Genomic DNA, 26,866 nt, shown 5'->3' with positions numbered 1-26,866 from the left:
CCCTTGAACATCACAGGCTGAGCTGCTTTCAGACAAAACAGACTCCATTTCCAGAGGTCCCTCAACACAGCAGTGACAATGAACAGCCCAGCTCAGGAGTGACATAAGCGTTTAGGCATTCAGCCTTTGGGTGCTGCTGAGTCCCTTGGCCACACAGTGCATTGGATCAGACATACAAAGGCCTGCCTGGGAAGGAGAAAAATGAGAAAAACAACCCTCAGAAAAACAGTCAGGGTCAGTGGCAGGCCAGGACAAGGACTACTTTCCAACCATCCCGGGCATATCAGCATTGATCAGCCCTGTGTCTGTTCTGTTTTTTAACAGCTGGAGATGTGCTCCCCTGCTTTTTACCCCAGCTCTAGGCTCTAACGAGCAGTGTGAGTCTGGCTCAGTAAGATGTCATGACTTAGGATGGAGTCCTAATGGGCTTTCCCCGACATTAACCGACTCTACCATTAACGAAAACTAAAGGAGGAATTAGGTCCTCAGTCAAGATCAGGAGAAAGTGGGATGCAGCTCATGAACATCACCTGTAGAGTGCTAGGTCCCCATGCCACTGTGCATGCCACTAGGTGAATTCCCTAGTTTTCAAAACCAGATTTTACCACTTGGCCAATGGAGGAACTCCGAAAGTCTCAAGGTGTAAAACCACTGTTAAAAAAAAGCTGACACTCAGAGCAAGAGGATTATTTTACTGAGTGAGTCCAGGTCTCAAAATTTCACCTAGCAAAATTCGTTCGTTTTGGTCAACAACACAAATGCAGATTTTTACTATCAGTTTAAATGGAACTGAGTAATACCCAGGAATCTGGAGGGTAGAACAGGCTCAGCATCGTTTCCCTTCTAAGTTTATCTTTGTGTGGTTCATGGTCTGTAGACGTAGCTGGGCTGCAGCCCAGGGAACCTGTCTGCCTTCTCCTGGGGCAAGATCTCCTCATCTACACCCTTGAGTGCATGGCTTCCGCTTGCCTACTGCTTGTGAAAATGTGACTTACCTGAGACCAGCGCCTTGGACTCCTACCTTTCAACACAAAGGTCATCAGACCAAACAGCAACTCAAATTTGTGTCGTCACTTCTGGAAATAGAAATGTGCTTTCAGAGAACACAATGATGGAAAGTATTTTTTGGATTCTTTATAGTGGGCCTTGGAAATCAGATACTGTGGCTTATGCCTTCTTCAAGATGAACCAGATGACTGCCTAACCTCTGACTCTCTTAAGGGTCACTGGGAGCATGGAAAAGTCAACATTCCAGCTATGGCTTCCTAACTATACATGTGGATTAAAGCATCAGGAAACCCCCAGAATTTATGCTATTTGGGGTGAGGGAGGGTGGGAAAATCTACGGAACATCACCTGCTCAGAAAAGCACCACACCTCCAATCCAGTACTACAGCAGTGGGCTGCTGGGCTGGTAGGCAAACGCACATCTCTAAATAAGAACCTTCTGGCACTCCTCTTGACACATTCCACTCAAACCTGCCCCACTTCTGGTCCCTTGGCAGTACACTGGAAAAGCACTCAAAATTAAGCTCGGGCCCTGGTCTGGTTACTTTGTACTTTTCTGGAGTATATAAAATATACCTGCTGATGGGTGCATTTGTGCAAAGACAGATATGACTTTATAACAAGACATAGACATTCATTACAGCTGGCTTACTTTACAATAAGCTACGGAAAACAGTCTTCTGTAATAAGATTGTATTAGTGCTCACTAAACATGCATTTAAACAAGGCAAAACAATTTGGTCTGCAATACCCAATATTTTATATACAGCAATCTTTTTTTTTTTTTTTAATCACAATAGGCAACAAGATGGGTCTGGTTTTGGAATATAAGTTACCATTTGCATTTAATTTCCAAAGAAACTCAGCTCAACTAGTGTAAACCTGGCAAGAAATAGCTGAGCCATCTTTTTCTTCTTCTCTATGAATTTACCTTGAAATGTTCACAGCTTAGAAACTACAGCCTATTTGGGAAGAGGGTGGGGTGGGCCTCTGGGGGGGATCCCCCAGGTCCCTTTAAGAGTCTGGCCCCAGAGGATTCCTGGTCCCTGGGGAATCCAGGAAGTGGTGCCACCACCCCTAGGGCATGTATGACTCCAGACCCAGGTGGCAAGTTTTGTTTTTCCAACAGGCCCCTCAAGTTTGCAACAGAATCACTCGACTGGATTGTTTTCCCTTCCCTCACCTCCCCGAATCTTCATTAGAACACAGACTTTCGAATCAAAGGAAAAATAATAATAATAATGATGATGAAAAATCGTCAGAACAACAAACACCAAAGTCTGTGCACGACAGCGCTGTCCATGCTTCCACAAGCGCGGGGGGTCTAGACATTCCCACGAAGCATCCACGACAGAGAAGCTGAAGGAGGCACGGAAGGAGGCGCATCCGACCACAGGGGGAACAGCATCACTGTCAATACTGTTTGGCCAAAGGAAAAAAAAAAAAAAATCCAAAGGGAACACAGGCAGCTCTACAGTTGGTGGCGCCGGGCTCAGAACTGGCCGGCGCTGCTCGGGTCACACTGCAGGAGGCGCACAATGGACGGGTCGCTCTTGGCCCCTCGGATGAACTCTTCCAGGGATAGTTTCCCTGAAAAGCAAGAGGACCGGTGAGTGTTGGCCGATGGCAGCCGGATGAACCGGGTTTTCCCGATGCATCTCCGGGGCGGCGGCAGCAGCGCACCCTTTCCTGGGGTCTCACACCAGCCGTGAGCCCCACCTTCTGTCTTTCGGAGCTGAGAGGCACCCCACCCCCGCCCCGGGGGCCGTGGGTCGTTTAGCATCGCACAGCCCAGCACGCGGCTTACTGAGAGCTCACCGTGTGCCCGGCCCTGGCTCTGGAAGCCGGTGGGGTGGGTGGGTGCTGGGTGCCCCCCACGTGGTCTCTGCCCTCGTGGCCCTTCCAGCTACAGGCCACCGCAGGGCCTCAGTGTCCATGGAAGAGATGGCGCTCGCGCCCTTCAGAGAGTGAGCTGGGTTCCTGCTGCACATCCCACGGGGTACTACTGGGCCCTCAGGGCTCCTTCGGGTCATCTGGGTACACCTAGGTTGGCTTGTGAGCAGAGGGGTCTGAAGAGACACGTGGGGTGAGGGCCACTTCTTTTGGACAAGGTGTGAGGAGGGCTGCCCTTCCCACCTGGGGTGAGAGAATTCTAAAACAGAGAGCGGACTCCTCAGTCTGGACTCTTTCCTCTTACCCGATGGACTGCGGGAGGGAGACTGGCAGGCTGAGATTCCACTCCTATTCCAGGTCCTTTTCCTTTCTACCTAGGCTAGAGTATGCATTAAGTTTCCTTCCAGAAGTTTCCTCAGTCATACTGTCAGTGGGGAGGCAAAGCTTCTCCCCCATTTCTGGGGGTGGGAGGTGGGGGCGGAGCGAAGCCTACATTCAGCGAAGTCTTGCTTCCTCCAGTAAACTGCGAGCTTCAGAAATGGCTTCAGAGCTAACTTGCTGGGGACCCAGACTTTTCAAGTTACAGGCTGGGTGGTAGATGCAAAGAACTTCTTCAGGAGGAATCTAACTGCCGGAGACTCTAGATGAGGCCTCTGCTCCGGGCTCCAGCCTTTGGGTCTAGAAGCCCAGGGCAGAAGTACCAAGTCTCCTGGTTGGGCCGAATCTGACCCCTTGCAGACTTAAACCCCTCCCTTAAACCCCTCCCTGTATGGCTCTGGGGCTTCCCTCATAGCTCAGCTGGGAAAGTATCCACCTGCAATGAAGGAGATGAGGTTAGCTGGAGAAGGAATAGGCAACCCACTCCAGTATTCTTGGGCTTCCCTAGTGGCTCAGCTAGTAAAGAATCTGCCCACAGTGTGGGAGACCTGGGTTCAGTCCCTGGGTTGGGAAGATCCCCTGGAGAAGGAAAAGGCTACCCACTCCAGTATTCTGGCCTGGAGAATTCCATGGACTATACAGTCCATAGGATCGCAAAGAGCTGGACACGACTGAGCGACTTTCACTGTATGGCTCTAACTTCTCCTCCCCATCTTTTTCTTAATCAAGGCTTTCCATTAGGAAAACACAGGGCTTTTAGCAACAAGATGCATTTGAGTAATGCAGACCCTGTTGGGGCTCTGTGAGCCCACTGTGGCCAAGTCCCCTAGCAGAAGCTCTCACTTCTGGCAGGGAGGGTTTGATCCTGTATGTCTGGATCTTCTCCTATCCTTCACCTCTACTCTAAAGAGGAGGCCAGGTTACAGGCAGGACACAAGCCCCCCTGTGCTCCCCTGGAACATTAGGAAAATGTGCAGTTTAATGTCAGGGCCTTTATTCTTCTATTAAAAGAATCCTGTTTGTTTAGTCTTTGCAAGACAAACTACTAGCTGTGAATCAAGGCACACAAAGAAACAGGATGTAATGGCACCTTTGTGAAGCAACAAGCAAACAAACAGATTAGCTTGTACCCTGCAAACACAGATTCTCAGGCCACTGGTGCCCCAGAGGGCACAGCTATAGAAACTGAGGCTTGCTCTGACACAAAGCCTTCATTAGGGCTATATGAGTAACTTAGCTCATATATTTGATAAGAATTGCTGGGATGCCCAGCAGAACAGGCAAGCTGGAAATAATAGCAGGAGCCAGAGATGACTCAGGGCTTTTTATGGGCCAGGGTCTGTGTCAAAACTTTAAACTCAGGTATTACATCTAACTAGGGTTGTCAGCGGAGAAGGCAATGGCACCCCACTCCAGTACTCTTGCCTGGAAAATCCCACGGATGGAGGAGCCTGGTAGGCTGCAGTCCATGGGGTTGCTAAGAGTCGGACACGAATGAGTGACTTCACTTTCACTTTTCACTTTCATGCATTGGAGGAGGAAATGGCAACCCACTCCAGTGTTCTTGCCTGAAGAATCCCAGGGATGGTGGAGCCTGGTGGGCTGCCGTTTATGGGGTCGCACAGAGTCAGACATGACTAAAGCGACTTAGCAGCAGCAGCAACAGGGTTGTCAGAGGGGCGTCCCTGGTGGTTCAGATGGTAAAGAATCTGCCTGCAATGCAGGAGACCTGGGTTCAATCTCTGGGTCGGGAAGATTCTCTGAAGACGGGAATGGCTACCCACTCCAGTATTCTTGCCTGGAGAAATCCATGGACAGAGGAGGCTGGCAGGCTACCATCCATGAGGCTGCAGTCAGTCGGACACAGCTAAGCAATTAACACACATACACACACACACAGGGCTGCCAGATTTGGCAAATAAAATACATGATGCCCAGTTAGCCTTCAATTTCAAATAAACAATAATTTTTTAGTATGTTTCAAATATTGCATAGGGCATACTTATACTAAAAAAATCATTTGTTATATATCCAAAAATCAAATTCAAGTGTACCTCTTTATTCTATCTGGCAATCCAGCATCTAAAGGTCCACTGTTTTCGAGTCTGAAATCCATCTTTCCTTTCATTTTAGTTTGCTTTGCACCCCCGTGCTGGGTTTGAATTGTGGGTGGCTCTCTTGGGGTGAAATCTGCTGGCCTAACCCCTCAAAAGCTGAGGGGCCCCACTTGGTTCTGGGAAACCCTACACTTCGGAGCATGTGCAGGAAACCCCCTGGGCAGGCTAGGAGGAAGCTTCCAGGGTCTGAGTGGATACCAAGCCCCTCCCCTTTCTGATTAGCTAGCCTGCAGGATCCAGCCTACTGCGAACCGCTCGGGTCCTCCTCTGTCCTCTTATTGCAGGGAGCATGCAACAAGAGCCACTTTCACCAAGGACCCTGAGCCAGATCCTGTGGCCAATAAATTGTCCTCGAGTGGCATTTCCATGCCTGGGTGATCTAGACCCTCCAGCAGTCCCCACTCTGAGCAAAACCAAGCAAAGTAGCTGTGGCCTCCTACCATCTCGATTGGTGTCCATCTGGCGGAAGATCTTTTCTGTCCGCTTCTCTGGGGTCGACTCATCTTCAGGCATTTTCATTACGGAGGAAACCATCTTATAGATCGCCTGGGGACAAGAAGCAACAAGGTGGGGAGATGGAAATACGGTTTGGTTTTGCACCCAATGGCCCTATTATTAAACCTCCCAAAGGCAGGGGGAAGGGAGTGCCTTCCCTTCACACAGAGAGCAGGCTCTGTTCTTGCTTCTTGCTTGTTGTGGAAATCAGACGTGCAGTGACTGTGAGAGCAGCCAGACCAGCAGAGCGTGTCCAGGGGTAAGGACCCTCAGGACCGACAGCTGACCAGAAGATCCACTAACGCACCCCCTATTCCATGTCTCTAATCTCATTGTGCATATGAAGCCCCTGGGAATCTTATGAGAAGGAGAAGCTGATTGAGTAGGGTGGGTTGAGAAATGCGGGTCATAAGATTCTACATTTCTAACAGGGATCCCGTGTGATGCTGTTGCTCATTTTGGGGTTCCCACTCTCATGCTGTAGATGACATTTCTCGGGCCAGACAGACAGGTCAGGGTCTACTCCCTGGGTCCCTGGAGGATGATAAACACTGTTTGTAGGGGCCTGCCCTCCTCCAGACATTACCAATCCATCCCAATGCCCTCTCCACTTGTGTGTGGCAGTCGTCTTGCATCCCTTGTCAGCACACTGTCAGTTATCCCCCAGGATGGGAACCATCTGCCACTTGAGTACTGGATGAAATAACTGCACAATAAAAGTAAAGAAGGCTGGATCTTAATGAAGGCTGAGCCCCGAAGAATTGATGCTTTCGAATTGTGGTGCTGGAGAAGACTCTTGAGAGTCCCTTGGACTGCAAGGAGATCAAACCAGTCAATCCTAAAGGAAACTAACCCTGAATATTCACTGGATGATCTAATGCTGAAGCTGAAGAGTCAATACTTTGGCCACCTGTTAAGAAGAGCTGACTCACTGGAAAAGACCCTGATGCTGGGAAAGATTGAAGGCAAGAGGAGAAAGGGATGACAGAGGATGAGATGATTGGATGGCATCACCAACTCAATGGACATGAGTTTGTGCAAGCTCCAGGAGATAGTGAGGGACAGGGAAGCCTGGTGGGCTGCAGTCCATGGGGTTGTGAAGAGCCAGATACAACTTAGCAACTGAACAAGTATACAATCTCTGCTTGAGATAAACTGAGTATGTCTGAAATCTGATGATCAGAAGAGGTTTTGACTGAAACCCTGAAAAACTGAAGAGGTTTTTGAGCAGTACTGAAACTATCTCCCCTAAAACTATCTCCCCTGTGGACCCCACACCCCAACCCCAGATGCTCAGGGCCTGGAAGACCTCAGCTATCAGATGTTTTTATTGGGGAAGAATAATGTAAAGTCATTGTTTTTATCCCCAGACCATGGTTTTTGCTACTCAGATTCACTTTGGGAACTTTGGCCCTGGGAAGGAGTTTAAGAAAAAGTGGAATTTCCCAGAGGGTTGGGGGTGGGGTAGAAATCTGGAAAGTTCTGGAACTTTGGATGCAGAGGGAGGAGAAAAAGGAAGGCAGCTAAGGGAAAGTAGTCTCCGAAGGGGAAATGTGGAAACAAAAAGGATGGTAGAAAGAGATAAAGGCTAAGCTCTGCTGCTTTACAGTCTTGTTCAGATCAACCTGCCTGAAGTTCCTAAAATAGTCTGGAGAAATGGAGATAAATATTACAATCTCAGTTGCTAAAACAGGAATGAAAAATGGACTCAGCCAGTGTGCGGACTCTTGGGCTGATCCCACCCCACAGGGACCCCTTAGGCCAGGCTCCCCTAATCTGACTTGAACCCACCCAGAGCTCTTGCTGAACTGAAGGGCTGCCTCCACAGTGACTCTGGGAGAAAGGGCAAGCTGGAAGTCATGGCTCTTGCCTGGGCATAAGCAAGCTGGGCCACAGACAGCTGTCCCAAGAAGCACTCACTGAAGTGCGCTCCACAGGCAAGAGGCAAATCTCACTCTGTCTTCCTCCTGGTCCCCTCGCGCTATCCCCTCCAGCCCGGGACTACCCTGCCATCTGTGCTGGGATTATAGAGCCACCTGCCAAGCTGGTGGGGACACCTGCATCCTTGGGGGAATTAGAAAAGGCCATACTACTACTACTACTGCTAAGTCGCTGCAGTCGTGTCCGACTCTGTGCGACCCCATAGACGGCAGCCCACCAGGCTCCCCCGTCCCTGGGATTCTCCAGGCAAGAACACTGGAGTGGGTTGCCATTTCCTTCTCCAGTTTTCCTTTAAAATTGGAGGAAGTTACAGTGAGACTTTGTTTTTTAAATAAATGGGAAAACAGAGATGCTGAGCTTTCAGGTCCACATGAATATTTAGTAACAAAAGCAGATAGCAGGAGACTCTCCATACCACCTACGTCCTGAGGTCTAGCGCCTCTCCTCGGCTTTCTTTGCTCCCACGTGGAAGCTTTTCTGTAACTCTTGACCCAAAGAGGAACTGGTGGCACAAACGGATGAACACGCACACACACACACCCCTCACCTGGATTTCAGACTTAAGCAATCTGAAATATTCGGTGAATTCATAAGCCCAGGTATCTTTTAGAACAACAACAACAAAATAGTATCTATTTGTCAGTATCTCATTAGATCCCAGGAACACCCATTTAAAGGTGTAAGAACTCCACAACATTTCAGGAGTTATAGAGGTCATGAGGGAGGGGCGTAAGTATTAAGTTCAGTTTTAGCTATTTGCTGTTGTTGTTCATGTCTAGCTCTTTGCGACCCCATGAACTGCAGCATGCCAGGCTTCTCTATACTTCACTATCTCCCAAAGTTGGCTCAAACTCCTGTCCATTGAGTCAATTATGCCATCCAACCATTTCCTCCTCTGTTGCCCCCTTCTCCTCCTGCCCCCAATTTTTCCCAGCATCAGGGTCTTTCCCAATGAGTCAACTTTTCGCTTCAGGTGGCCAAAGTATAGGAGCTTCAGCTTCACCATCAGTCCTACCAGTGAGTATTAATAGAAGCCTTAAGGATGTTGTGTAATCAACCTTCTTTGAGGCTGAGCTGTTCCTTCCCCTGGTCTTTTTGGGCCTCAGTAAGGTCCCATAGTAGCAAGGATAACCCACTGGTTTGGAATACTCCTTGGAGCTCTCAGCCTCTAAGACTTGAGGCTCATGAAATTCTCCTTCTTGGGATCCTGAAGGATCGTCAATGATATGATAATCTAGAGATCATTCTCTTAATACTCTGGTTGAATAAGTGAATGAAGGACCAAGCCAACAGATGACTGTGTGTTTAAAGTAAAGCTTCTTGTACCCAACAGAAAGTCTTCAATAGTTTAGTCTTTAGCTGTCAGTCTAAAGGAGTAGGGCTGGGGCCAAGAAATGAGGATGGGTTAGTACGAGAAAGAACCCATAAGTAAAAAAGAATTACAATGTCTGAGTGTACGGGGGGGCTGAAGAGGAAGAGAGAGCACCTTTAAGAGGCTCACATTTCTAAATAGCTCTTTCATTGCATTCAAACTAGATTTTTTCCCCCCTTTTTTTGTATGTGCACCAACTCACAGAAAAGGATGAATAAATTATTCAGAATACCAGGTCTATGAACATGGGTGTACTAGGGCAGGGAGCAAAGAGACGAGGTGACAAGTCCCAGGGGTCTTAAGAGTGAGTGAGTGGGTGACATCCCTGCAAAACCTCAGCGGGGTTAGGGTTAGTGTTCTTGCATGGTCTCAGTAAGTCAGCATTGACTGTGTTGCATCTAGGACTCCACAGAGCAGGGAGAGAAGAAGCCCAGACAGCACTTTGAAACAAATCGTGTCGTATTAGCTCCAGTTTCTGTACATCCCCCCAACCCCGCCAATTTAATGGGATTAAATCATGAAGAGGCCAGGCTATTTCCCTACTTTATTTTTAGCAATGTCAGTGAGAGGCCCAGCAGGGACATCCTGTTTTTAATTAAACTTGAAGAGCCCTATTCTTGTCTGTGTGTAAATACAAAGCTATGAGACACCCAGGAGTCCAGCTCTGGCTTGACCCTAGGCAGACCCAGGACAGCACAACCTGTGGCTGGGGGTCTTACCAGCTTCCTCATGGCCTAGGATTTTTTTTTCTTTTCTTTTTCCCTCTGAATGAACCACCTCTCAGAATGTTGCAGAGGAAGGCCTCAAGTCTGAACTGATAAAGGTTGTGGAATTAACTGAGGGCAGGCACAATTCCAAGAGCTAAAGTTCACTCTTCCCTCTGAAGGAAACCAGGCTGACTTTTCATCAGAAGACATAGGGTTTTCTAACAGGACACCCAAGCCCCACAACAACCCACCAAGGGCAAAAGAAGTTAAGTGGCATAGGGCAGTTTCTAGGTTATCGGTAAAGAAGAGCACCCTCCTTAGAAAGACACTGCATAGCAGAAAAGGAGGGTAGAAAGAGACCAGGAGGATCTTTCTTGTAAATGCTTTTAAAATGGTATCAATATCTATGTATCAGCATTTTCTTGTTTAGAGCTAGAAGAATACAAGAAAGTCAGTAAATCCATAATGTTTACCAAAGTGCTCCCTGCCTTTCACAGACAGGGAGGGCTAGGGGAAAATAAGGGCCCTACCCCTTCTTTCCAGCAAAGCAGCTCCGTTCCTATATTAGTTTTCTCAGAAGATTTCATTAATACTTGAAACTCATTACTACCCAGTCCCCCTGCCACCACTCGTTTGTTTGTTTCTTGGTAAATAGCCCTACCATCCACTATTCTGTAATCAACTCAAAGGCATCTTTAATTCCTCTCTACCATCTGTCTCCACACGCAGGTGGTCAACTAGAGCTATCAAATCTGCTTCCGTAACATTTTTCTTAATTTATCATTCTTGCCCATCCCTCCCTCCACTGTCTTGTTTCAAGTCAATGGTGGTACCCCTCATTTTTAGATCTGGGCAATTACCCTTTGTTTCAGTCTTATATGAAGCACTCTGCAAAGGCTGCTTCAAACAACCCCTTCCAAAGATCCCATTTACTCTCCTAAAAAGGCATTCTGGAGCTGCCGTGCTTTAGGACTTCACATTTTTGGGGGTGATCCTGAGTTTGTTTCTGGAATGTATGATTGTGAGGTACCACTGCAATGTCTTAGTGGAGAGAGATGTCCATTAACAGCTGGACAGAGTAGAGGTGAAGGCCTGGAAGTACTCTGTTTCTTCATCCATAAAATGGGGCTAAGAAGGTTATCGTGAGGATTAAATAAAATAATACACAGGTACCAGGTAGACCAATGTCCTGCAAAAATTCATGTTCACTCAAAACCTATAAATGTGACTTTATTTGGAAGTAGGGTCTTTGTAGAAATAATCAAGTTAAAATGAGAGTCTACTGGATTAGGGTGGGCCCCAATCCAATGATGTATCCTTATAGGAAGAAGAAATTTATACACAGATACACAGAGAAAATGTTATGTGATGATAGAGAAACAAACCCCCAAACACCAAGGGTCGCCAGCTACCGCCAGAAGCTAGGAGAGAGGCATGGAGCAGATCCCCCGCCAGCCCCGCCAGGAGTCTCTGGAAGGAACCAACCTTGCCCACACCTTGATGTTGGACTTCTGGCCTCTGGAACTATGATAGAATAAATGTTTTGTTGTTTGAAACTGCCTAGTTTATGGTAATTTGTTACAGTAACCCCAGGAAACAGCATGAAAAATACTTAACCCAATGCTTGGCCCATAACAAGCACTGAGAAGATGAGATGTCCCAGAAGGAAAAAAAAAGGAAAAGAGGGCTAAGGCTGGAACTCTGCTTGGGAATATCTTTGTTTAGGGGACAGGAGAAGGAAGAGGAGTCCACAGAGGAGACCTGGACGGCACAGCCCATAGGGGGCCTTTGGTTAGGAGGCATTCGTTTGTCTTGCCAGATGTATAGCTTCAACTCTTAAACTCTAATGTGGCTTGCCATGATATGATTAATGCCCGCATGAGGAAGGGATAAGCCAAATATAACTGATAAACAAACAGTAAGGTTAGTTCTTAGAGAAAGTCACTAGCCTGGACAAATGCTTTAAAGAATTTTCTGCAGGAAAGAAACTGAAGTTGAATTCAGTGTAACATCTGTGGTCCACACTTGTAATTGAGTATTAGGCCAGAGTTTGGCGCTGAATCCCCAAGGGCCATGTCAAGATGGACTAGAAGCTCTCACTACCACCCCTACTTCCTTTTTTTATCACAATCAGAAAAGAACAGTGTTTCAGGTCTTCAAGGCACATAGTACAAATGACTTGGTGTCTATGACACAAATTTAGAAAGATCTTTGGGAGAAAAAAACCACTCAGGAAGTGGTTCTAGAAAAAACGTAACTGAATCTTTCTGGCCCTGATTTAGATACGTTGTGACACAAATACGCACGATCTGGTTTGCCTGAACTGGTCACAGTTGGTGCTCTTGAGACTAGGTCAGATTAATTTGTGAGTCTGTTTGGTGTTTGGGGACAGCAACCCTTTGTATGACCAACACCACAATCTCCCTTCCTCTTCATCGCATTGCTGCATAGAAACATGTAACTTACTCTGATGAGTGCATCAGGAAAAAAAATCCCCATGTTGAGAAATAAACAAAGCAGTGCACTCTTCTTAGACTGCCAGCATAAGCCCACTTCCTTCCTTTCGTTTTCATCCATTCAAAAGATGTGGAGCTGTAGACTGGGGTGTTATGAAGCTCACTCGCCTCCATGAAAAGAGCCAATCAACCTTGAATCACAACTAGGAGGGAGAGTCTGATTCTAAGACAACACGCATTTGAACACCAAGTAGTGTAAAGCCATCATTACCATCCAAAGAATGAATATGCTAACTAGAAATTATTCCAACCTGGTCATTAAAGTGAGTTCCCCGAGAACTGCTAAGGGTAACGTTGTGTTAGCCTCTATATTCCTCTGGGAAAGCCTCTAGCTGGAACTTGAGAATGAGTCCAGACTCTGTGCTCCAGTAGTCTGAATGCATGAGGGGCACCCATGAACTCAAGGCAACAGCTGAGATTTGGGGAATTCCTGGTGCCAACCACACTGTCTCCTGGAAAGGTAGCTCTTTCTGTTACTTAAATCCCATAAGCATCAGAACAGCCCACAAGTTTTGGTTTCTTCCCAGCTGGGCTCATGTTTGGTGGGAAAGACAACAGCTGAAGCAGCCTAGGTGCCCCTAAACCTATCTGTACAAGCACATCTCTTCTGTGGGTTCCACCCTTGTTTGTGAACATACAAACCCAACTTGTATGTTGGGTTTGTGAACATACATTTTATGATGAGGTAAACTTACCATGGCATCTGGTCCCTTCCCTGGTGGCTCAGAAGTTAAAGCGTCTGCCTGCAATGTGGGAGACCTGGGTTCAATCCCTGGGTCGGGAAGTTCCCCTGGAGAAGGAAATGGCAACCCACTCCAGTATTCTTGCCGGGAGAATCCCAAGAACGGAGGAGCCTGGTGGGCTTCAGTTCACGGGGTCGCAAAGAGTCCGACACGACTGAGCGACTTCACTTTAAACTTACCATAAAACTTAATGGAAGACTCTGTAACTTTGTCCTTTGAATGGGAAATGACCTCCCTTTATTTTGCATGAGAACATCCTGTCCCAGCTCTACAAACTTCTATAGAATAGCAGTAGCCAGGATTTACTGAGTAATATCCCATGAGAGATATTATTATTATGGTTACCCTGTTTATTTAAGTTATATGCAGAGCACATTTTGCGAAATGCCGAGTTGGATGAGTTATAAGCTGGAATCAAGATTGCTGGGAGAAGTATCCAGATATGTGGATGATACCACTCTAATGGCACAAAGAGAAGAGGAACTAAAGAGCCTTGATGAAGGTGAAGGAGGAGAGTGAAAAATTCGACTTAAAACTCAGTATTAAAAACGAAGATCATGGCATCCAGTCCCATCACTTCACGGCAAATAGAAGGGGGAAAGGTGGAAGCAGTGACAGATCTCCTCTTCTTGGGTTCTAAAATCACTGCGGATGGTGACTGCACGAAATTAGAAGATGATTGCTTCTTGCAGGAAAGCTATGACAAACAGCGTGTTAAAAAGCAAAGACATCACTTTGCCGACAAAGGTCCATATGGTCAAGGCTATGGTTTCCCAGCAGTCGCTTACGGACGTGAGTTAGATAGTAAAGAGAGCAGAGCACTGACGGATTGCTGCTTTTGAGCTGTGGTGCTGGAGAAGACCATTGAGAGCCCCTGGACAGCACGGAGATCCAGCCAGTCCCTCCTTAAAGAAATCAGCCCTGAATACTCTTCGGAAGGACTAATGCTGAAGCTGAAACTCCAATACTTTGGTCGCCTAATGCAAACAGCTGACTCATTGGAAAAGACCCCATGCTGGGAAAGATTGAGAGCAAGAGAAGGGGACGACAGAGGATGAGATGGTTGGATGGCATCTCCGATTCAATGGACAGGAACTTAGGCAAACTCCAGGAGATAGTGAGAGGGAAGCCTGGTGTGCTGCAGTCCATGGGGCTGCAAAGAGCTGGACACGACTGAGCGACTGAACAGCAACGACAACCCCGTGAGAGGCACTGAGTTGTACCTAGAAAAGTACTCTACTTGTCATAACTGTTCTACGATTACTCTAGAGGCAGGTGCTATGATTAGTTCCAGTTCACAAATCATGAGAACAATGTACAGAAAGGTTAAATAACTTACCTGAGGAGAAGAAGGAAAAGGAGACAGAAAAAAAAAAGAGAGAGGCAAGATGATACTGACCCACCTTGCCCAAGACACCAACTCTCACATGCCAATTCTTCCCTTCCTTTATCTTTAGTTGGGATACAGGTGATCAATCTTTTTCTAAGCTTGTGATTTTCACTCAGATAAAGAGTAAAGCAATACAGCTTGTGTACTCCTACCTAATGACAGTCCTGTAGTTATTGGATTTGTTTGGATTGAATTTGTTGAATTTGGATTGAATTTGTTCCTTCAAGGGTCCTAGTTACTTTCTGAGAGCAGAAGAGAGTCAGTTTCACTCCCTGTTCTTCCTGCATTCTCCCCTGCACCCAGGGAGGGCTGTGGTCCTGTCGATGAATCCCTAAGTTCAAGTTCCTTCACCCCCAAGATCCAGAAAGCATCTGAACATTCATGTTAACCGGCAATGCTACTTACATGCTCCCTGGCCCGTTCCACAAACACAGCCTGTTGGACTGGGTGTGGGTGTTCAGACCTGCCTCTGGCTGAGCTCAGGGACAGAGAAATATGTGAGGCCGGAAGGCTTCTCCTTCTTGCAGTGATGAGCTGACACCAGCGCCCCCCTGAGGAGAGGATCTGCTGTCACAGGAGGAAACTTCAGAACTGTGATCTGGCTTAAGACTCATGAGAGATGGTTTTGATGGAATAATAAAATATTGGGTCTAAATCATGTTCCTAAGTTTGCCAATTAAAAAAACAAACACACAGACATGAAAATCTTTATGTAAGATTCTAAAAATAAATCTGTATGTGGCTTTTTCTTTTTTGCCCAGATGTTGATATAGCACAAAATAACTTTTTTGGAAAAAGGAACATAAGTGCACTTCGACATATGCAGTAGGCTGAGTAACAGCCCCCCCGCGATGTGCCTGTCCAAGTCCCAGAAACCTGTAGATACATTACCTTCCAGAATAAAAGGAACTTGAGCTGCGGGGGAGGGGACTATTCTGAATTATCTGGGTGGTTCTAGTGTACTCACACGGCTCTTTATGAGTGGAAGGGAGAAGCAGAATGAGATACCCAGAGGAACGGCAACATGAGAAGAACTCAATCCATTGCTGCTGGCTTTGAAGATAGATATAAAGGGTTACAAGTCAAGGAATGTTTCAGAAAATAGGAAAGGCAAGGGAACAGACTTTCTCCCAAAACCTCCAGACAAAATGCAAGTTGTCCTACACCTTGAGTTTAGCCCAGTGAAACCGATTTCAGATCTCTGACCTCCAGAACCATCAGATAACAACTCTGTATTGTTATAAGCCACTACACGCATGGCCCTTCATTATAGCAAAAAGAGGAGATTAACAGTGTATTTCAGTGTCACAAAGTCCACCACAAAATCCTTCCTACCAATGCCAGGAGAAACCAGGGGATTCCAGTCTGTTAGCACCAACAATACTCAGTGGATACCAAAGTTAAACCATGGAGAACAACATTAGGAAAGAAAAACTAGAAAATTTATGGGGTCCCAATCCCCATTCCCTTGGACAGCAGGGAGATCAAACCAGTAAATCTTAAAGGAAATCTACCCTGAATGATCACTGGAAGGACTGATGCTGAAGCTCCAATACTTTGGTTACTGGATACAAAAGAAAAGGTCATTGGAAAAGATCCTGATCCTGGGAAATTTTGAAGGCAGAAGGAGAAGAGCGCAGCAGAGGATGAGATGGTTGGATGGCATCAATGTCCAAGGATTCAATGGACATGAACTTGGGCAAACTCCAGGAGATAGTGAGGGACAGGGAAGCCTGGTGTGCTGCAGTCCACGGGGTCTCAAAGAACTGAACGTGACTTGGTGACTGAAAAACAAGTATCCTCATTCATTGACAAGTCTATTATAAACTAGTTTGGACCCCAATCTTCACCCTGACCAATTATTAGTATTTGAAGGTGAACATCATGAATTTGCATTTTACATTGCTGTTGTTTAGCTGCTAAGTCATGTCCAACTCTTTGCACCCCCATGGACTGCAGCACACCAGGTTCCTTTGTCCATGGGATTTCCCAGGCAAGAATACTGGAGTAGGTTGCCATTTCCTTCTCCAGGGGATCTTTCTGACCCCGGGGTGGAACCCACGTGTCCTGCATTGACAGGTGGATTCTTTACCACTGAGCCACTGGGGCTTCCCTTAAATGGCTTGAATTTCTGAGTCTTGGAGGGACAAAAGTTCAGCCAGGAATTTATGGGCTGATACTTGTAGCTGAGCTGCAGTTTCATTTACTTGAACAAATACAACCTTAATTTCTGTATGACTCTGTTGGCCCACAGCTTGCCTCCATCTCATCACTTTCAAATAGATATTTTCCCAGATCCCTAAAGGATATCTACAGTATGTGAAATGTGAACTTCCAGATGTTCAAGCTGGATTTAGAAAAGGCAGAGGAACCAGAGATCAAATTGCCATCTGCTGGGTCATCGAAAAAGTGGAAGAGTTCCAGAAAAAAATCTACTTTTACTTTATTGATTATGTCAAAGCCTTTGACTGTATGGATCACAACAAACTGTGGAAAATTCTGAAAGAGATGGGAATACCAGACCACCTGACCTGCCTCCTGAGAATCTGTATGCAGGTCAAGAAGCAACAGTTAGAACTGGACATGGAACAACAGACTGGTTCCAAATAGGGAAAGGAGTACGTCAAGGCTGTATATTGTCACCTTGCTTATTTAACTTATATGCAGAGTACTTAGCAGCAGCAGAGTACATCATGAGAAACTCTGGGCTGGATGAAGCACAAGCTGGAATCAAGATTGCCAGGATAAATATCAATAACCTCAGATACACAGATGACACCATCCTTATGGCAGAAAGCAAAGAAGAACTAAAGAGCCGCTTGATGAAAACTAAGATCATGGCATCTGGTCCCATCATTTCACGGCAAACAGATGGGGAAACAATGGAGACATTGACAGACTTTATTTTGAGGGGCTCCAAAATCACTGCAGATGGTGATTGCAGCCATGAAATTCAAAGATGCTTGCTCCTTGGAAGAAAAGCTATGACCAACCTAGACAGCATACTAAGAAGCAGAGACATTACTTTACCAACAAAGATCCGTCTAGTCAAAGCTATGGTTTTTCCAGTAGTCATGTATGGATGTGAGAGTTGAACTATAAAGAAAGCTGAGCGCCGAAGAATTGATGCTTTTGAACTGTGGTGTTGGAGAAAGACTCTTGAGAGTCCCTTGAACTGCAAGGAGATCCAACCAGTCCATCCTAAAGGAAATCAGTCCTGAATATTCACTGGAAGGACTGATGCTGAAGCTGAAGCTCCAATACTTTGGCCACCTGATGTGAAGAGCTGACTCATTAGATAAGACCCTGATGCTGGGAAAGACTGAAGGTGGGAGGAGAAGGGGACGACAGAGGATGAGATGGTTGGATGGCATCACTGATGTGATGGACATGAGTTTGAGTAGGCTCTGGGAGTTGGTGATGGACAGGGAAGCCTGGTGTGCTGCAGTCCATGGGGTCACAAAGAGTCGAACATGACTGAGCGACTGAAACTGAAAGGATACCTAAAGCAACTGTAGCGTCTGCTAACATGCATTTTCTTAAATGGTGAAGACCAGCTAGAACCAAATAATGAGAATCCCCACAGGGCTCCTTGGGACGGTGACAAGGCCTGGCATGTAGACTTTCACAGAAGAGGGGGTGGAGAAAGGAAAGGAGAGTGGGGAGTTTAGTAATATCCTACAGCAAATTCCAATTCATCCAGAAACAATGAAAACCAGGGGATTAGCATAAGAATAAGATAGAATACATGAATTATCAGTTTGCAATGCAGCAGAATGGGATAAAATAGCCCTTAATAGGAAAATGGTTCTAAATTTAATTTAATCTCACTGACAATTTGGAAGGTGCCTCACGGGGCTGCAAGGTTTCCTCTCCACGATCATAAATATTAATCATCAGGGTGCGTTTGCATTACTATGGAAAACAATTCAGGAAATTTGAACTTCCATTTGCAGGGTGCTTAAGAACCCTGAATATGAAAGCTTTATTAAGGAATCTGTGTCCTTCCAATTATGACCTGCAAACTGACCGTGGGCCTGCGAGTGGAGGGAGCTGCTTTATAGTAGAGAAAGTTCCTTGTTAGGGGGAATGCCCCTTCATTTTTGTGGTCACTTTCTGAGCACAGGGTCAGCAAGGGCTCAGCAAGTGTCTACCAGTACCTTTTGCGCCTTCTCTGCTGCGTTCCAGCCTCCCTTGCAGAGTGGGTTCAGTAGCACAGGGAGTGTCTATTTTCCTCCTTATATTTTTCCCCGGTGCTGGCTATCTAGTAAGTGTTTTACCACAGGTGTGGAAGGAGTTTGTGAATAATTCTTGATTTCTATAATCCCACGTAATGGGGACCGTCCTCCCTGGCTGGGGATCTACATCTTCAGTACTGGCCACCACACCACTGCAGCCAGGAGAACTGTGCAAAAAGTGTTAAACACGTGAAAACAAGATGGTTGATGGGAAAAAAAAAATTTTTTTTCTTAGATCTCAATCAGGAAGCAATTCTCTCCAAAAAGAAGGTACCCATCCCATTCACTGCAGGGAGGCAGGGAACGAGGGCAGAGCACCACACTCCCAGGTAAAAAGGAGAGACAAAAGAAGGCTAATTAAAATTGCATGCTCAAGCAGTCATGTCTGACTCTGTGACTCCATGGACAGCAGTCCACCAGGCTCCTCTGTTCATGGAATTTTCCAGGCAAGAATATTGCAGTGGATAGCCATTTCCTTCACCAGGGGATCTTCTAGACCCGGGGATCGAACCTGCTTCTCCTGCACTGGCATGCAGCTTCTTTAACACTGAGTCACCTGGGAAGCCCAAATTAAAATTAAAAGCCACATTTTAAATTTGAAGTTTTGTTTAAGTAGCAAAGGTTCAGAACAACTGGGGAGGTGCAAAGATAGGGGGCACCCTTCACTCACTTCAGAGGTACATTTGGAAAAACAATTTGGCAGACTGTCTCAAGAGTCTTAGAAAGAAATGCTTATTCCCTTTGGCCCAGTAATTGCACTTCTGGGAATCCATTCTTAGGAAATAATCCTAAATATAGAAAAAGCTTCATGCATAAGAATCACGTATTTGTTATTTCATTTTTAAAGCTATAGTGTTATGTATAACAAAGACTGGATACAACTTAAATATCCAATAAGGGAAAATTAGGTACGTTATGCTATGTTGTATGACTATTATGCAGCCTTTAAAATGTTTGTGTTGAAAGTTTCAGTAGTATGAGAAATGCTTATGTTTTAATTATGTTAAGTGAAAAATGGCAAGGTACAGAATTTCACATGCATTATGAAATCAATTAGATATTTTTAAATACATGGAAATAGAACCAGGAAGATATATTAGAAAATTATTAGCAATGATTCCCTTTGTAGGTGAAATGGGATTATGGAGAATTTTTCTTTTTCTTTTCTTTTCTGCTATACTCCCTATATTTTTATGTGAGTGTGTGTGTTGGTCGCTCAGTCATGTCTGACTCTTTGTGACTCCAAGGACTGTATATAGCCAGCAAGCTTCTCTGTCCATGGAACTCTCCAGGCAAGAATACTGGAGTGGGTAGCCATTCCCTTCTCCAGGGGATCTTCCCGAGGCAGGGATCAAACACAGGTCTCCTGCATTGCAGGCAGACTTTTTACTGTCTGAGCCACCAGGGAAGCCCTATATTTTTATAGTAGACATTATATTTTTCATATATTTATCCTTGGGGAAAGAGAAATCCTTTATTCTTTAAGATTCTTGTCTCTGGGGGATCCATTCAACACAACTTATTCAGATAGTTACTGTTTGGAGGCGAGGGAAAGCCACTGGTGGCCCAGGCAGAAAGGAGAGGGGGCTGGAGGATCTGGGAGAGCTTGTCTGGTTTCCTGACTGCCCCGGGGGTCTCAGTCCCACTCTCAGGAGCAGACCCTGGGCCTCAGCCACAGGCTCAACAGCAGGTGAGTCTTGTTGCTCTCCCCCAGGCTCTGTCCTCAGTTCCTGTAAGCCTGTTTTCCATGGATCCTTAAAAGCAGGTGTCACACACCTCCACCCTCATCCCCTCCTTACTGTAATGTAGCTGAGTTCTTTCTGTCCCCTGTCTCTTTGTATTATACCCTCTGCCACCGTTCCAGTACCCACTAGGTCTCCCGGGGGCTGCAGCTCTATCTCTGAACCCAGCCTGTCCTGGGATGAAGCCTCTGAGATGAGCCCTCCAGGAAGCCAGATGACCACTTTCTTGTGCCTGCTACTTGCTGCCAGATACTTCCTTCGTGTGTCCCACACACCTGCCAAAATGCAGCCTTCTCCCCGGGCTGCTCGCCCGCGTAGGTGTTTTTCCTGCAGCCAAGGCTCCTCTGACCGCCCCTACGCTGTGTGTCAGTCTCCCGAGCTTGGTCTCCGGGCCCCACCCTCTGCTGACGAAGCTGTCGCTGCCATGCCTGTGGCTCCTTCAGCTCCTCCTCTGTAAAGCTTGCTGGGACCCCAGAGGAAAATGTGGCCAACACTAGGGCCCCTTTCCCTGTTTTTAGGAAATTCACTCTGCGTGAGTGGTTTGGGGAAATAAAATGGAGAACTTCCCATTAAAGTGATGGAGGCCTTGATTCTGCACTGTTCATATCTCTAATGAGACAGAAACTAGACTAGAGATCTCTACTTTTATTCAAGAGTCTAGGGAATTCCCTGATAGTCCAGAGGGTAGGACTTGGCAGTTTCACTGCAGGGGCTTGGGTTTTATCCCTGGTCAGGGAATTAAGATCCCCCAAACTGTGCCGTGTGACCAAGAAAAAAAAGTCTAATAAAGTTGGAAATTAATGCTGCTGCTGATAATTAGTTATATATATGTATATAACTGGCACTGTGCTAAGCACTGAACAAGGAGAATCGATCTAAAAATAATCCCACAGCAGTGGGTACTTTTGTGGTTCCATTTTACAGATAAGGACACTGAGGCTTACTTAGGTGAACTAACTTGGTTAAAGTCACAGACATAGTGACTGAAAGAGGTAGGATTTGAAGCCAGGTCAGAGTTTGGTCATAAACATTACTCGAGGCTCTGGGTCCAAGCAGGTCATTGCAATGAGTGGATGGAGTGCCCCCAGTGATCATGACCACCTGAGGAGTGTGTGTCCCTCAGCAGGGGAGAGTCACCGCAAAGCCCCTGGTGACCTATTCCAGAACGTGGGTCTAGTGTTGGCAGAGCTCCTGAGTTCCCAGGAGATGCTAACCAGTCTGCATTGCTATGTGTAATCTCCGGGTTTCATATATGGGTTCCACATTTTCAAAGACTCTGGCTAGCTGAAATTAATGCCCAGGCAGGCCACCAGCTTGCAATCTCTCCACTAAGCTATACTGTGGGCTTTCGAGTGCTTCCTGTGACTCGCACTCTCCCCTTTGTAAAGGTCAGGGGCTACGTACCTGCACAATCTCGAGCATCTCTGCCTTGCTGATGTAGCCATTTCCGTCTAGGTCATACATGCTGAAGGCCCATTTCAGCTTCTGCTCCAGCTTCCCCCTTGACGTTACGCTCAGGGCTATGATGAATTCTCTAAAGTCTATCGTCCCATCTCCGTTGGCATCGAAGGTGCGGAAGACGTGCTCTGCAAACTTGGAAGCATCCCCGTAAGGGAAAAAGTTCCCGTAAATTTTCTTAAACTCCTCCATTGACAAGTGTCCGCTGGGGCAGTCTCTCAAGAAGCCTTTGTACCATTCCTGGATCTCGTGCTCTGTGAAGTCCGTGCTTTCCAGCAAGTCTTGCATGACCTCTGGGCGCAGCTTGCTGTTCTGTTTTCCCATCTTGACAGCAAGAATTCAGCTGCAGACAGAAAAGAATACAATATAGAGAGTTTCCTAAACCTGTTCTTCAGAGGCACATTTTATAATCTGTGATTATTCTTTTGGGAAAAAGAAAAGAAAGTGTGACTTCAATAACATTGTCTAGGGCTTTCCAACCTTGTGGTCAGCCCAACAAAATGTAGAAAGAGGGGCTGGCAGAAGATGCAGAGCAGAAATATCAGTGAAAACTGATACTTCTTTGACATAGAGCCAAATAAAAGACAGGAGATTTATAATGAAAAAGAAAGACACACACAGACACACACACACAGAAATGATTACTTAGTGCTGCCTTATCTATTTGCAAGAGGTTGAGCCTGGCTTTAGAAAGACCAGGGTTCTAATACCCAAACAAGTATTAATAGGGGGAATTAAAGGAAAGGAACAAAAAGAGAGAGCAAAAGAGATAATGTCACATGCTTTAGAGTATTTGCAAATAAAGTGCTTGGGTATTTTCTGAATATTATAAAGAGAGACATAAGTAAGGGAAGTAGAAACTCATCTAATTCCATTAAACGCTACCAAGCTTGGTCAGTTATTTAAAGCCAAAAAGTCAAATCACTGTCAACACTGTGTTTATAAAGTAAAGATGATGTTTCATAAGGTTATGTCCTATGGTTGTGGCTTATGAAACTGGCCAAATTTTTCTTTTTAAGATACAAAAAACTTCATATTTTCTTGTCACGGTAATAGCACATCCATAGTAAAATAGCAAACAACACAGCAATACACACAGGAAAGTCAGCATCATTTCAAATCTTAACACTTAAACACTGCCAGCAATTTGGTGTGTGTCCTTCTAGATTTTTCATGTGTACCCTTATCTAAAATGCTATTAATATATGTTTTAATATGTTTGTATTTCAAAAAACAAGAAAATATACCCTTTGTTACTTATTTTAAAACTTAATATAAAGTGGAGGAATAAAGGCAACTTTTATTAGAAAAAACCCTGTAATTACCATCTTCTCATTCACAGAGCCAGTCAATATTAACCACATGCCATATATCAGGGATGTTTCTGGCACTGTGGATGCAAAAAGTAAGATGCGACCCTCCTCCTTAAGGGACACCCAGCTGCCTATATCTGGAAGCGGGGGTGGTGGCAGTGAGAGGACAGCACAATAAACATTCAAAAGGCGGTATCAGGGGAATGGACGTGGTGCCGTGAAAGTACATGGACAGGACCCCCGAGCCAAAGGGGGAATCTGCGTGCTATCAGGGAGGCCTTCTTGGAGGAGGTGAGCCTAGTTCCCATATCCAAACTCTTATGATATAAGCATGGTATAAAGGTAAGTCCCTTCTAACAAAGGGGCTCTATACTTGTATTTTACATTTTTCTTGTATTGGAAACTTACAGAATATATAAAAGATTTTAACCCCCATTTTAGTAACGATTCCCAATTTCTTTGAGATTTTCACTTTGTGGTGTTTGTTTATGTCTGCCCCTCTCCCAATGCAGGGTGAGCCCCTTGAGATGGAGTCTTGTTGAGGTTACTCTGTCTCCCTAGGGCCCACCATATATAACTTAGGTGAATGAAGAGATGACTCAGATAAATAATTACAACATGGAAATATGGAATAATCTTCTTGGAAAAGGAGTCTTTTTGCTCCAAAGATGAGGCCCTGGCTTTCAGAACGTTATTTGAGACACTAAAGCTATTTGGTAGTTAAGACTCGGTCTTGGGATCTCTTTTCTTCACTTCTCCACTAGTTTTATTGAGACATAACTGACATAGAACATTGCATAAGTTTAAGGCATATGACATAAGACCCGATACATGTTTATACTGGGAAATGGTCACCATAGTAAGTCTGGTTAACACCCATACCCTCACATGGTTACAGAAATTTTTCTTCTGTTGAGAACTTTTAAGATCTACTCTCTTAGCATCTTCCAAATATACAATACAGTACTGTTAATGATGCTGGTGCTGAAGCTGAAGCTTCAATACTTTGGCCCCCTGATGCGAAGAACCGACCCATTGGAAAAGACCCTGATGCTGGGAAAGATTGAAGGCAGGAGGAGAAGGGGACAACAGAAGATGATATGGTTGGATGGCATCACCGACTCAATGTACATGAGTTTGAGCTAACTCCAGGAGATAGTGAAGGACAAGGAGGCTTGCCATGCTGCAGTCCATGGGGTTGCAAAGAGTTGGACACAACTTAGTCACTGAACAACAACAAATTGTTAACTGTAGTTACCATGCTGTATGATGCATGCCCAGAACTTATCTGAGGCTTTTACTTGTTGACCACCTTCACTGAACTCCCCCTCCCCTCACCCTTGGGATCTGTTAAAACTGAATTGCCTGTGTGCCTATCTGTTGCCACCACTATAAATTCCTTGAAGGCAGGGAAACTTCTCTCATTATATGCACAGTTCAGGAAATGACAAGCAATCCTTGTGACTTGCCAAGGTGATTGATTTTGCTCCCTGAGTTCTGCACAGAGCAGAATCAGCCCTGCTCTGTCTCTGAGGAAGGTGGAACAACAATTCTGTTCCCATCAGCATGACCAACAGCTGCCTGAAGGAGCTCACTTTCAGAGGTGACACTCTACGGAGAATCAGACCAATGTCATTTTACGTAAGAGCAAAAGTAAACCACAGCTCCAAGCACAACACAAACAGAATTTATAAACTGAACCTTTCAATAACTTTCACTTCCCTCTTGCATCTTTTTTTCTCCCCCCTTGAGAAAAAAAGTGAAGCAGGAGAGACTGGTTTGTATTAGAATTTCAAAACTGCATTTAGTTGCTAAATTGGCAATTTGCCAGAGGCAAGAATTCAGAAACACAAGGTAATACATAATACATGGATTTATAGAGCTCCGAAACATTTTATGGAATTTACAAGTAATGCTGAGTTTTCCTTTTGGGGAGTGCTTTAGAGAAGAGCCCTTTGGTGTGGCATTCAATCAAATCACTGTGAGAACCCTTTGGTTCTGTGCAAATCACTGAGTGCAAGGCCTTGGGAAAAAAATGCCACTTTGATATTAAAATCTGCTCTCTTAAAGAATGATTTATTTCCCAGGATGTAGAAAGCACTGTTTCTTAAAAACCGAACTTGAGTTCCTTTCCCAATGTTTAAAAAGTGTGTCTCATTTATTAGCTGTTTTTGCACTAGAAACAAATTGCTTCAACATTTTGGCTAAGGCTCCCACTGAGACTGATCTGTGTGCAGCTATTTTTCCCGTAAACAGTAATTAAACCGCATTTACAAATTCATTAGCACAGAAAGGCCATAACACAAACAAGGCAGAAGAGCATGGAATAAGTTATCTGGGAAGCGGGTGTTTGCAATTTAGGCCAGAATTTGTTTCAGTAGATAACTACAAACACTTTACTAAGTATGATATCCGAACTTGAGGGAACCATCTGGACGTGGTTAGGCCGTACAACAAAAATCTCCGGGGACAAAAGGTACCGTTTCTTCCTTTGAGGGAGAGAGGGAAGGATAGAAAATGCCTGACAATACCTTTTTCTTTTGGAAGACAGGAATTTTGTTGGAATTGAAGGATCGGGGAGGGGACCTTAAGGGAAATGCTACATTAATTAGCAGTCTAAAGAAAACAAATCATCCAGAGAGAAGTTTCACCTCAGGTCAAATCCTTTTAATTGCTCCATTCGGTCATTAAAATGTTTATTTTGTGCCAGTAGAACAGGGCATGGAATAAAAATGCTCGGGTTCAAAGACTGGCTCTATTGTTGACCAGCTCTTGGGTAATTCGCTTCAATTCTTAGCACACTTCAGTTTTCTCATGTGTGAAATGAGGTCAGTTGTCCGAGTTCTTATCTCACTGATTCGACGTGAGAATTAAACGAGACAGTCATATATGTAAACCTCCAGCGTTGAGTCAGGGACAGATGCTCTGGTCAGTGAAAACTACATCTTACTCCTTTTTTTTTAATGAGTGAATTTAAATATTAAAGGTAAAGTGGTGTGAAACTAGAATTTGGTTTTTTTCTCTGTTAAGAGGACAACATTTTTATTTTATTATTATTAAACTTTGCATTTTGTATTGTAGTATAGCTGATTAACAATGCTGTGATTGTTTCAAGTGGACAGCAAAGGAACTCAGCTATACATACGCTGTATCCCATCCCTGACTGCACCTCATACATCACTCTACTGAGCCTTCACAGCCACTCTGAGGGATAGGTAGGGCAGATTCCACTCTTTTATGAGAAAGAGAGAGAAAGAAGAAAAGGAAGAAAGAAAACTCAGAGAGGCACAGTGACTTGTCCTGAGTCCCACAGCTTGTGAGTGAGGGAGACAGACAGGAAGCTCAATTTGCATGCGACTGTCAAGTGTTTTTTTTAATTGTGTCTGACTAGCTTCAGAGACAAGCAAATAAAGAAATTAAGACAAAAGCTTTATAAAATGCCAGGAAGCAGTAGTTAAGAGGGAAGAAAGTGTTAGTTGCTCAGTCGTGTCTGTCTCTTTGTGACCCCATGGATTGTATAGCCTGCCAGACTCCTCTGTCCCTGGGATTCTCCAG

At 45.2% G+C, this 26,866-nt stretch overlaps 1 protein-coding gene across 2 annotated transcripts in view; it reads right to left on the bottom strand.

Annotated features, from left to right (window-relative positions):
• Positions 1–26,866, bottom strand: part of NCALD (neurocalcin delta) — a 477,985-nt gene continuing 451,119 nt past the window's right edge. For both annotated transcript variants that reach the window (XM_052651509.1, XM_052651510.1), the window contains 3 exons: positions 21,945–22,341; positions 5,837–5,942; positions 1–2,598 (listed from right to left, as the gene is read on the bottom strand). In XM_052651509.1, coding sequence (XP_052507469.1) covers positions 2,501–2,598; positions 5,837–5,942; positions 21,945–22,322 — 582 coding nt within the window. In that variant the 5' untranslated portion in view covers positions 22,323–22,341 and the 3' untranslated portion in view covers positions 1–2,500. The remainder of the gene's footprint in view (positions 2,599–5,836; positions 5,943–21,944; positions 22,342–26,866) is intronic.

The sequence above is a fragment of the Budorcas taxicolor genome, chromosome 14, assembly GCF_023091745.1.
Source record: "Budorcas taxicolor isolate Tak-1 chromosome 14, Takin1.1, whole genome shotgun sequence".
Lineage (NCBI taxonomy): Eukaryota > Metazoa > Chordata > Mammalia > Artiodactyla > Bovidae > Budorcas > Budorcas taxicolor.
This window is presented reverse-complemented; position numbering and strand designations above follow the sequence as displayed.